At 54.1% G+C, this 12,091-nt stretch overlaps 1 protein-coding gene across 2 annotated transcripts; it reads left to right on the top strand.

Annotated features, from left to right (window-relative positions):
- The first annotated feature begins 783 nt into the window (after nucleotides 1-783).
- Nucleotides 784-10,890, top strand: SHOX (SHOX homeobox). Of its 2 annotated transcripts, none has more exons than XM_075491920.1 (5): nucleotides 784-1,057; nucleotides 4,425-4,633; nucleotides 8,965-9,022; nucleotides 9,117-9,205; nucleotides 10,645-10,890. In XM_075491920.1, the coding sequence occupies exons 1-5, from the start codon at nucleotides 784-786 to the stop codon at nucleotides 10,888-10,890; spliced, it is 876 nt and encodes a 291-aa protein (XP_075348035.1). The 2 variants fall into 2 exon arrangements, with proteins under 2 accessions (XP_075348035.1, XP_075348034.1); XM_075491919.1 differs by having other exon boundaries at nucleotides 9,117-9,215; nucleotides 10,619-10,890.
- Nucleotides 10,891-12,091: the final 1,201 nt, after the last annotated feature.

Here is a 12,091-nt window from a genome sequence, read left to right as displayed (position 1 = left end):
CGTCCCCTCCGCGCACCCACCCACCCACCCACCCGCGCACCCGCCCGCCAGAACAGGCAACACTTTCAAAACAGCATTTTTGGTTCGCTGATTATTTTGACCATTTAATTAAGCGGAATTAGCTAAATAGCAAATCAGGTAGAATTTCCAATGATTACAACAAATGCACATCTCCGGCTTTTTATTCATTACCTTTTTTATTGAACACTCATTTTCTTTTCCTCTTGACAGCGATACATTTAATTGCAGGAGCACAGTTATTTGATTAGGTGTGGGTCCGTTTTTACTCACAGTGTTGCCACGCACAGGATGTCCTTACAATCAATTAAGTCTTCCTCGACTTTCATTTCTGCAACCCATTTACAGAATGCAGATACCTATTTCCATGTTCTCCTCTTCCCCCCCCTCCCTTTTATTCCTCTCTCTCTCTCCCCCTCTTTTTCGCTTTTGCCTCTTTGCCTCCCTAAATCAAGGTGCAAAGATGCCAAAGAGTGATGAAATGAAAAGAAAGCCAATTGCTGGACTGAGGTGGGGGAGATAGCTGCTAGGAGTCCGCCTGCGACTATGGAGCAGTCAGTAATTGCTGGAGACAGGGAGAGCTGGGGGTTGGGCTGAGGTAGCCATGTATAAATAGTGTGATCTCAAATTGAAAGGCATAAATAACAGCAGGAGTGATCTAACCCTATACAGCCCATCTTCTACGTGCAAAAACAGCGTGCGGAGGACGGCCACATCTCCGGCTGAAAACAAGTGGATCTCTGTGGATAAGATCACCGGGCAGCCATGGAAGAACTTACGGCTTTTGTATCCAAATCTTTTGACCAGAAAAGCAAAGAGAGCAGCAGCGGCAGTGGCAGCAGCAACAAGAAGGAGACGATCACGTACAGGGAAGTTTTGGAGAGTGGGTTGGCTCGCTCTAGGGAGCTTGGAAACTCTGACTCTAACCTGCAGGACATGACCGAGAGCAGCAACCATTGCCCGGTGCATCTTTTCAAAGACCACGTAGAGAGCGACAAGGACAAACTGAAGGAGTTCAGCACGGGCAGGACGGCGGAAGGTAAGAGCGGGGCTAGCGCCCTCCGCCCCGCGTCCCTCGCCGGCAGCCCCGGCCCCCTCCCCGGCCGTCCCCGGCGCTCCGCAGCGGGGCGAGCCGGCCACCGCAGCCGCGGCCCCGGCCCCGGCCCCGGCCCCGGCCCCGGCCCCGGCCCCGGCGGGGCTCGCGGGCTCGCCTCCCGCATCCTGCCTCCCTCCTCCGGCCGCCTCCCGCCCGCAGCGGCGGGAACATAGGCTTAGAAACACATATGCCTGCATGCATAACGTGAACATAGCCCTGAAAAATAAGTCGCAACTTCGGTCCACCCCCCCGCCCCCGCCAGCCCCCGTTCGCATCCGAAATCGATGCGGTGCGTTAGGCGTTCGCTCGCCCGGGGGAAGGGGGCAGCGCAGGACGTCAGACATTTTTGTCTATCTGTGTATTTTTGTGCGAGGAAACCTTGTCCGGGGAGTTTTAATGCCTCAGAAGACCTGTTCTTCCTGCTTCCGGGCCGTCAGGATGCTGCTGCTTCTGCTGGGAGAAAGCTGGATGTGGAGAGGGCTCTCCCTGGACATTTTGTCCTGTGTCGGTCAGCCTGCCCTAGCCAGAGGCTGCGGCCGGCGAGGAGGAGGAGGAGGAGGAGGAGAGGAGCGCGGCTGTGGGGGAGTTGACCGGGCCCGGGTGAGACGGAGCCTCCCGGCGGAGAGAGGCACCGGCCGGCCCTGCCGCCCGGTCCCTCGGTCCCCTGTCCGCCCTGCCGCCCGGTCCCTCGGTCCCCTGCCCGCCCCTCTCACCTGGGCCGGGGCAGCACCGCATCTCCCCGGGCTGCGGGGAGGGCCGGCCGAGAGGTAAACCGCCATTCCTTCTCTCAGCGGAAAGAAATTAAAATAAAAAATAATTTTTAAACCAAGCCAGCTAAAAGTCCCGCACAGGCTCGCAGGGGAAGGAGAGAATAAAAAGGGCGGGGGGATTAGAAAGTTGAGAAAGTGTCTCCAGGCAAGTTAGACAGGTGGACCTGCCTGGGGAGCTACTGGCTAGCTGGGGGTAATAAAAAACGGTTAATAGGTTGGGGAACAACAACCAGTCCTTCAGCTGTTTCCTACTGTTTGATCTTGTTTAATATAACATTGGGCGAAAGGCAATTTAATTTACAGCTCAAACGCTTATTTAATATCCTTCTCTCTTCCACCCCCTCCCCAAACAGAAGGACGGGGTATAATGATATATTCGGGTACCCGTATTTCTGCACAAGCCAGTACCACTCAGCACTGCTGATTTTCCTTCTCTGGTCGAGAGATTGCAAAGCGAAAGGGTTCAGTTTAGAGCAATCATCCGCGCAGGAGATGGTTTTAAAAAATAAAAGCAGGGCAGCATGCTCCAGGGAAAAAGAAAAAAAAGCTAAAAAAAAAAATGCGAACGAACGAAAAAAAAAATCTCTACTACTCCCCCTTTTCCCTGTGTATCGAAATTCTGGCTTGTATGTTTAGCTAATCTAATCTATGGAGAGGGGCTGGGGGTGGGGATGGAAGGGAGGAGTTGGAAAGAGCTGAGATGCTTGTGACAGTTTAAATTCATGCCAGGTTTCAGTCTAATTTCAACTGATTCCGGCGTGTGATTTCAGTCCCGCCGATGCTCTAGTTAATATTTTATACCTATCACGGACATGCTGTAGCCTCGGATCTCCGAGAGGAGACAGAGCTTTTGAACGCGCCTAATTTTCCCCAGGCATTTGCTGGGTTAGCACCCTCGTCTTTTCACAGGGGTTCCCCTTACAAGAGAAGTGCGAACAAAATGCCATTAAAACCAACCAGCGAACACCCCCCTTCGGAGGCCAGACCCTTCCCAAAGTTTTATACAGGCGGTATCCAGCCCGGAGTCGGAGACAGGGAGCCCGGAGGAGCGATTTCAGCCAGGGACAGTTTTCATTTCGGAAGTGAAAACGAGCACTTCGGCTTGGGTCCCCGCCTTGCTTAAGCACAGATGCAGTTCAGGACGTCTTATTACGTTAATTTAGCTTACGATTTGCAGTTAGTTATTTGCATTTTGGGATGCCCCTAAGTATATAGGGTAATATATATGTGCCTGCGCACATTTGTGTGTCTGTATACATACCTATATATATATGATACTAGTGTATTTGGTGAGGGAAAACACATTCAATTCGGGATCATCTGCAGATGTGGCTTCCCCCCCAGCCCCACACCGCCCGGAAGGTGCAGCAGGACAAAGGAGGCAGCCGGGGCAGGCTCGTCCCGGGACTCGGCCGGTGCCCGCGCTGGATGCGCACCCCGGCGGGGCTCCCCCGGCAGGCAGGGGACCCCGGGGAACCGGTTCAGCCTCCAGAGGTGCCCCCGCTCCAGCACCTCCCCTCGTTTCGTTAGCCGGATTTAAAAGAGGGCCGGTGCTTTAGGCCGCCTGGCATTAAGAGGGAAAAAGAAATTAAAAAAAAAAAAAAAGGAGGAAAGAAAGCTATAAAGCCAAAACACGAAATCCCCCCCAAGACAAAAAAAGGCAACTGTTTTCCCCCGCTGCCTCCCCAGCCCTCCTCCCCTCTGCCCGGGACACGCGTGCACAGCGGCTGCCTCCGGTCGGAAGCTCGCCCCGAGCCTTGCTGGGCTCCATGAGGGCGGGGGGGGGAGGTCTGCTGTTTTGGAGGGGCTGGGGGGCACCCACGGTCCTTGAGTCGGCTCCCCCGCACCGGGCCGTGCAGGCCCGCCGCCCCCGGGGTTTCGACCGGCCGGCAGGTATTTTGGGGGAAGGAGGAGTGATAAGGGGGAGAGGGACGGACGGTCTCGGTCTCAGGCCCATGGAAAGTTTCTTTTACGAGGCAAATATTTTCACCGTGGCTTCACCGTGACAGCGGTGGGGAGCTTCTTGCATAACCCTCTTTACTTCGGGAGAAAACGGCGACGGAGAAACCCCTTTCCCCCGCCTCTTCCCACCGCCTGGAGGTATCGGGGGGCCGGCGGTTTCCCTACCAGCCCCTTCCCCAAACTGCCCGTGCCAACCGGCGGCAGGGCTTCCTCCTCACCCTGGAAAGAAAATTAAATTATATTGATGTATATAGTTTTTCTGATGGGGCACCAGCCAGGCAAGGCAGCGCGGCTTCCTCCCTCCCTCCCTCCCTCCCTCCCTCGGGCCGGAGCTGGCAGCGGGACTCAGTCCGACCCGGAGCCCCCCGGCCCGGCCCGGCCGCCAGCCCCGCTCGCCCCTGCGGCCTGCCGGGGCCGCCCCGGGGACCCCCCTCCCGCCCGCCGGTTGCCCCCGCAGGTTGCGCTGAGTTTGGGGAGGAAGAGAGGGGAGGGGGGTGACCGCCGTGTGCTGCGGAGAGAAACTTCGGAGAGGTGCGAGGGGAGGCTCAGTGTCGTTTTCTCCTTCCCCCTCCCGGCAGGGATCTACGAGTGCAAAGAGAAGAGGGAAGATGTGAAGTCAGAAGATGAAGATGGACAGACCAAGCTCAAACAAAGGAGAAGCAGAACCAATTTCACACTAGAGCAGCTGAATGAGCTGGAAAGACTTTTTGATGAGACTCACTATCCGGATGCCTTCATGAGGGAGGAACTAAGCCAGAGGCTGGGACTGTCTGAAGCTAGGGTTCAGGTAAGAGAAAGGCTCTGTTCCTGGAAACGTCCTCACCTCACTTCTTAACTGCCAGCGGATCCTAGCACAGTGCCCCGTTTCATCCCAAGCGGGGAGGTGGAGGCAGAGACGACACGTGTGATGGGGAAGCTGCTTGCAACTCCGCTGTACCTGTCCTGCCAAACAGTAATTCTGCTCTGGGAATAGCTGCCCGTGCCTTGCATTTCCTAGGAAGGCAGTTTAATATATCTTTTTTGGGGGGGGCGGGTGGGTGGGATGGTGATAGTGGTGACAAGTCTCTAATAACTGAGCAACTCGCTATTTTTTTTTTTTTAATTATTGTATTTTCCCTGGCAAACGTGCCATTAACTCTCCCTTAATCCTCACTTTCTTCCCCCTCCTTCTTTTATGGGGCCCTTATGGAAAAAAAAAGCCCAGAAAACAATCCTCGTGAATAAGGCTAGACGGGTTGGGTGCTGAGGGACGGGATTAGCTGCAGCCGGGGGAAAGGTGCCCCCTCTGATTCACGCAGCAAGCGTATGAATGCATGGCACCCCATCTGGTGGAGTCTCCCCCCGTCCCTCCCATGCTGCTTCAGATACAGCTAAATACCAATTAGCCTTAGAAACCTTGAAAATAGGTCTGGGTTGCTTTAGTTCTGGGGCCATCAGAGCCGTCTGTTTGGGTGGCTCCACATTGATTATTTTAAAATTCGATTTTCGGTTTGATGCAGGGGAAAAATACCCCCCCCTCCCCCCCGCCCCATAAGCCAACTAGGGAATGCATCCCCCAAACAGATGTTGCATTAAAAAAGAAAACCCTAGAAATAATTAATAAGATCAACCTGTGGCTCCCTGAGCAGGCCTAGAGCAGGAGAAGCCTGAAGGAAATCCCTTCTTAGGTTATAACTCTGTGCTTGGCCTAACAGACCCAAACCAAACCAAAACCCAAGAAGAAAAAGTCAGCAAGCCAACCCCCCCGACCGAGCAAAACGTCTTCACACCCTGGAGGGAAGAGATGTGACTGCATATGTATATCCCTCTATATGTGTGGGTCATATGTGGGCATAGGTGGATGTCTTCGTGCCTACCCCCATCCCGGGGCACAGCAGGAAGGCAAGAAACACAGCCCTGAGCTAGAGTGGGGAGAGGGGTCACCTTGTCCCCCTCCTTAAAGGTGACCCACCCTGGAAAGCACACAGGCAGGATCCCGCTCCTCCGGGGCCCGCTCAGCAAGCCTTTGCCTGAGTAAGCGGCTATCTCGCTTTAAACAACTGCCTCCTGGAGGCATTTCCCGAAATAAATAGAGTAGCTAGGTTGTTTTCTTTCTTGTTTTTGTTTTTTGTTTTTTTTTTTTTTTTTAAAAGGTTCTTTTCTCCCCTCAGCTCCTGCCTCTCTCAGTAGAAACCGAGCTGGGCGAGGGATGGTGCCGGGCACAAGCCTTAGGAAGGGCGGCTCGCAGGGGATATTGCAGGGGTTCAGAGTGCTGCTGGCCTACTTTCTCCTGGAAGATTGATCTAACCACACCATATAAATTAATGAAAAGATTAAACTTTTGCTGAAGGGGACATCAACTCTTATGTCATCTTCCCAGATCTTCTTACTTGGGCTCTGTAATATCTTTCCAAGGCCTTGATGTACTGTTTCTATAAAAATAAATTACTTGTAATTGAATTCTGCACTCTTTCTTTCAAGTACTTTATTACTGAGCAGCACCTTAACAGGATGTTCATAGTTACAGGAAAATTGGTGCTTCAAGTGCTTACAGATCTTAAAACAGCACACCAAAAAAAAAAAAAAAGGAAAAAAAAAGAAAAAAAAGATACTGCTTCAGGCAGAGATTATGAGAGAGATTAAAAAATTAATAAATTTAATAATCTTACAAAAGAGGTTTGAATGAAAATAAAGCTAGAAATGAAAGAAATATCAAGAGGGAAAAGAGGAGAAATGGATAATTAATTAGGAAAAAAGCAGAGCTTGATATCCATCACAAAATGGTAGAGGGAAAAAAGAAGGAGAAACGGGGAAAGGGAAAGGGGTTTTTTTCATACTTTCAGAATTGTTCTCTAATTCCTATCTGAACTGCTTGTCCCTTGCTGTTAAAGGATATAGTTTCAATTTAGTGTGGAAATTTGCTGTAAATAAATTGAAGCTCCTATGGTAGCTAGTCCTTATTAACCTTTTATTTTTAGTGTTGTACTGGAAACTCATATCACCCAGCTGTCAGGGTTATAATTGAAAGTTATGAGACCATAGTGAGGAGCAGGCAGTAATTCAATTACAACAAATATCTTTGGGTTTATGGTGCAGGGCTAAATTAAATGTCATTATTCACTGTCTCTAATGGAAATCAAAAGGAAATCAGATTAGAGCATTTGTGAAAGAAATCACTGAGTGATCCTTAATGAAGAAATAACTGTCTAAAACAGTGTACTGTGCTTTACTTAGCATATTCATGACTAATTGGAATTGATCGTGAATCACACCAAGCCTGATTTATTATCGCTTAACGCAGTGGCTAATTCATCACTTTTATTCCTCATAACCTTATTTTTTCATAGCTAAAGGGAAAGGGCACTTCGTTTTCCAGATTTAAATATAATTTCTGTTTGAAAGATGTTCTGATTTGCAAGAGAAGTTGTTTAAACGCTGCTTAAATTCCTCCTGACAATTTATACTCCTTTGGGGGGGGGGGGAGGGCGTGGGGAACACACACAAGGAGATTTCCTGCGAGGATTTACAACCGTAAAAAAATGTATTATTGTGGCTACAGCACGATGATATTTTGCATGCTCGTATTTAAAAAAAATATATAAATCCCAAACGGCCCCGTTAAACGGAGCAGCGTTGCATATGGTTAGTATGTGCCTATTGCTCGTACGGAAGAACAGGCTCGGGCCGTGCCGCGCGTTTCAGGGCAGCGAGGCGGCAGCGGTGCCCGGTTAGCGCGGGGAGGGCTGCGCTAGCGACAGCCGGCGGGGAGCGAGAGCGGTCCGTCCGTCCGTCGGTCCGTCCGTGCCCGCAGCCGCCCGCCCTCCCGCTGCGCGCTCCCCCCTCGGCCACCCCAGGCAGGAAAAATGGTGCTCCGAAGCAGAGCAGGCCAATTCCTACTTAAGAAAATCACTGAGGTACCCGAGGTAATTAATGCCTTTGGAAGCCTTTCTTTGCACTAATTACTCCGTTGTAAATGACCATCATTAAGGCAATTGAAGAAAGCTTGAAGGGAAAATTTGATGTAGGAAGTGCAGTTAGTATTAATTAACCGTATGATCTCTTGGCAAGTGCACGAACATCAAAGGTTGTAGGTGTTTACTTAGCTACAGGATTTTATCAGCGGTGAAAGTCAATGTTTGTCCATATTCGGTAGGTTTTGGTGTAAGGGTAAGGGTCCGCAACACATTTCGGTCCGTGCCTCCGACGATCCTTTGGGGAGAGCTGCTAAACCAGGCACCTCGGAAGGGGGAAAGTGATGAAGGTCTGAAATGCCCCTGGAAAAGAGGCAGGGGAGGCGCAGTGCTCTGCAAGTTCGGCGCTTGGTTGAGTCAGAACGGCTGGAATTAGGACAGGATTACTGGATTACACAGGCATTTCTCGGGTAGGGGCATAAGCGCTTCTTTACATCCCAGCCTGCAAAGATGTTGCTCTTGTCTGTCCAGAAGTCTACAGAAGCGGGTTTTGTTTTCTTGTAACGTTTGGGGAACGGGGAATGATTCAGCCCCTTTTGTGTAAGTTCAGTATCTCGCATCTTCTCCGAGATCTTCATTCGCAACTTCATCATTTCCAAGCCCAGCTCGGGAGAGAGCAGGCGGTGCGGTCGCTTAGGGGCCAGACCCCGGCGCCTGACCTGGCCCACGCTGGCTGTCCCCGGGATGTCTGAGGTGCGACTGGGAAGGGAGAGAGGGTCCCACCCGGCCGGCCTGCGTGTGGGCTTATTTTAAGTGTTCGCGGGAGCGGCCCCGCGCTCCAGACGGGTGGCACAAGGACCGCCACTGCCCGCCCGGGGGACAGGGGGGCCTGGGAGGCTCGGGGCGAAGCGGCCGGCTCCCGGTCTCCCCGGCTGCGAGGGTGCTTCTGATGTCCTAGGCTCAGCTCCCGCTGAGAAACCACACCAAACCTGCTCTTGCAGGACCCCCCCCCCCCAAAAGCCCGTCCGCAGCACACAGAGGGGCTCACTCCGCCCGGGGCTGAGCTCTCCCCCTCGGCTGCTCCCGAGGAGAGACCTCAGCAAAGTTGTGCGGAGTCCCTCGCCTCTCCCCTCCATCCCTCGCCCCTGAGATAATCCTCTCTTAGCAGCTGCCTAGTCTACCTCCATTTTTTTGTTGTTGTGTTTTTGTTTGCGTTTTCTTTTCACAGGTCTGGTTCCAGAACAGGAGAGCAAAGTGCCGAAAGCAGGAAAACCAGATGCACAAAGGTGGGTAAGGGGTGCGGGCCGCTCGGGGCGGGGGGGGCGGCCGCGGAGCCCTGGGCCGCCTTCGCCGCTTACCCGGCCCTGTCTCTCCCCGCAGGTGTGATCCTGGGAACCGCCAGCCATTTAGACGCCTGCAGAGTGGCCCCCTATGTGAATATGGGAGCCCTGAGGATGCCTTTCCAGCAGGTAGTTAGCTCCGGTTTTATTTTCCTTTCCCCCGGCAAGCTCCGACCCCCTTTCGTTTGCACGGGAGGAAGCCGGACACGTTTACAAGTGCCATTTATATAGAAGTTGGCACGTATTAAAAACAGGCCGTAAAACTTCGTGAAGGAGCCCCCGCCCGGCTGCCGGGAGCTCAGCGCCCCTCGGGCCCGGGGAGGGGGCCGAGCGGGGGGTCCGGCGGCCCCGGGAGGCGCCGCCGGTGCTAAGGGCCCCCCCGCCGCCGTGCGCTGGGCTGGCACGCGGCCCCGGGGCCGCCCGCAGACGTGGCAAGGGCGGCCTGGCCTCCCGGGGTGCATCGCCTTCCCGGGGCCGGGACCCCCCGCCTTCGCGGGGACCCCGCGGGGACGGAGCGGCCCGGCCCCGAGGGCTTCGGTCTCCGCTCGGCGCCGGAGAGCGCTGCGGGAGGGTGTCCCACGCGGTGGGCGAAACCACGAGGGGGAAAAACCACGCGGACCCTTGCCCGGCCGTTCTCCCCCTCCTTCTCAGGCGGGCTGTCGAGGCCTGGCCTGTTCCGACGGAGGCGGCCGCCCAGGACGTGGGGGGGCTCTCCCCGATGCGCTGCCGTCGTGCCGGCCAGCCGGGACCGGGGCAGTAGCGGAGCGCAGGCACCGGCGCCGCTGCGGGGCCCGGGTCCTTGCCCCAGCGAGGCGCAGCCCCCCAGGAGAAGGTCGCTGGGGGAAACGGGGACGAGTGGGATGAAATTCCGTCCCGCTTCCAGCCACCCCTCGCCACCGCTTGTAACTCCCCCCCCCTTTTTTTTTTTTGGTCAATTAATCGGGGGATCGATTTTTCCCAGCCCAAAGGGACCCTCCACCACCTTCTCCGTCTCAGAGACACGTGGAGCTGACAGATTAATTGTATTGATTTTTAAAAAGACATATTTGGACCAAAATAATTAAATGCATAAATAAACTCTCCCCCACCCCTCCCCAAACCTACCCGGAGCTGAAATCTCTCAGTCAACCCAACGTGTTTGTGTAGGTCGGGAAGGCTCCAAAGCAAACACCAACCCGGTATATAAGGCACCCGTGGCCAAAGAGTTTTTAGCAAGGTATAAATAAACATCCCCGAAAAAAAAAAATTATTAAAAAAATTAGCTATTTAGCACTTGTTGGAGCCCGTGCGTTGGGCCGCCTTTTTTTTTTTTTTTTTTTTTTAACATGAGGAGGGTTAAGTATGTCTCTGCGCCTCCGGTCAGGCGCGCAGCGGAGATTTGCTGCGCTGCGCGCCCGCCTCGCCCCGCCCCGCCCCCGGCGCGGGGGCTCCGCTAACGAGTTGCGCCTTCAGCCGCCGGGGCGGGCCGGGCCGGGCCGGGCCGGGGCGGGGGGGGCCGGTTCCGCGGCCGCGGGTGGGCGGCGTGGGGGCCGCGGGGCTGACGCCGTGTCTCTGCCGCCGCCGCCCAGGTCCAGGCGCAGCTGCAGCTGGAGGGCGTGGCCCACGCGCACCCGCACCTGCACCCGCACCTGGCGGCCCACGCGCCCTACCTGATGTTCCCGCCGCCGCCCTTCGGGCTGCCCATCGCCTCCCTGGCGGAGTCCGCCTCCGCCGCCGCCGTGGTGGCCGCCGCCGCCAAGAGCAACAGCAAGAACTCCAGCATCGCCGACCTGCGGCTGAAGGCCCGGAAGCACGCCGAGGCCCTGGGGCTCTGACACGCTTCAGCCGAGCCCCCCAACCCCGCCCCGGGTGCCCGCGGCGGGCGTGTGTGTGACCCGCACGGACCGCCGCTCTGCCCCCCCGCTCCTCCTCCTCCTCCTCCTCCCCGGCCGCAGGGCGAGCGGCGGGCGCTCCGGGCCACTCTGCCGCCTCTCTCGTTTTTGTTTTGGGCTTTTTTTTGGTCGTTGTTTTTTGTTTTTGTTTTTTTTTTTTTTTTTTTTAATTTCTCTCCCCTTTCCCAAGGTCTGCGAGCGCTCGGCGGCAGCCTCCTCCCGCCGCTTTCCTCGCCCTCTCGCCCCCAGAGACTTGGCCGCCGGGGGAGCCGGGCGAAGAGGGAGGCCCCGGCGGCCGTTGGAGGCCGTTGGCGGCCGTTGGTGCTGTGTGGCACGGCGGGGACTCTCCGCCCGCCGCGGGGCAAGAGCGCCCGGCTCCCGCCCCGGGCACACACACACGGGCACACACCCACACACACCCCCCCCACGCAGCAAACACGCACCCACGAGTCAGAGACTCCGCGGAGGATAAAGTAGGTGGGAGGAGAGAGAAAGGAGAGTTAAAAAAAACCGCACACACACAAAAAGAAAAAAAAAAGGAAAGGAAACGATCTCTAAATTATGTTAATCTGTGAACATTGGGGACACTTTGGATTTTTGACCCTGGCAAAAGTGATCGCTCCAGCATAACGTCATCTGCTGCTGTCAGTTTTGCTACCTTGTGCATGTGTCTAACTAAACACGTTTTGAAGATCAGAAATATATTAGAACGAAACTAAACAAAACAAATAGTAATAATAATAAATAATAAATCCTTGGGGCTGGTCTCCATTAAAGATGACATTTCTTTGTTGCCAACAGTATTATTTCACTGCCATGAATCTCTTCCATCACTGAGGAGCTGCTGCTGCAGAACTGGTTTGAATTTAAATGTGGAATTTCAGATCTGAGGCAAGGCAGTTTTTTTTTTTTCCCTTTTCTTTCCTAAAAAAAAAAAAAAGCAGCAATAACAAAAACCGTGCGTCTCAAATGGCTATGTCCTTTGAAAGGAGAAAAAGAGAGAGACTAGAATTTACTAATCGTTAGTGATAACTTGAAAGATGGGAACAATAAGAAATGCACCTGTTTTGCCAGAATCACCTGAACTCAGTGAGATGCATTGTGCCATAGAAACAGGTCAATTTTTCTATTTGTTTTTCCAAAT

This window comes from Mycteria americana, chromosome 1 (assembly GCF_035582795.1).
Source record: "Mycteria americana isolate JAX WOST 10 ecotype Jacksonville Zoo and Gardens chromosome 1, USCA_MyAme_1.0, whole genome shotgun sequence".
NCBI lineage: Eukaryota > Metazoa > Chordata > Aves > Ciconiiformes > Ciconiidae > Mycteria > Mycteria americana.
This window is presented reverse-complemented; position numbering and strand designations above follow the sequence as displayed.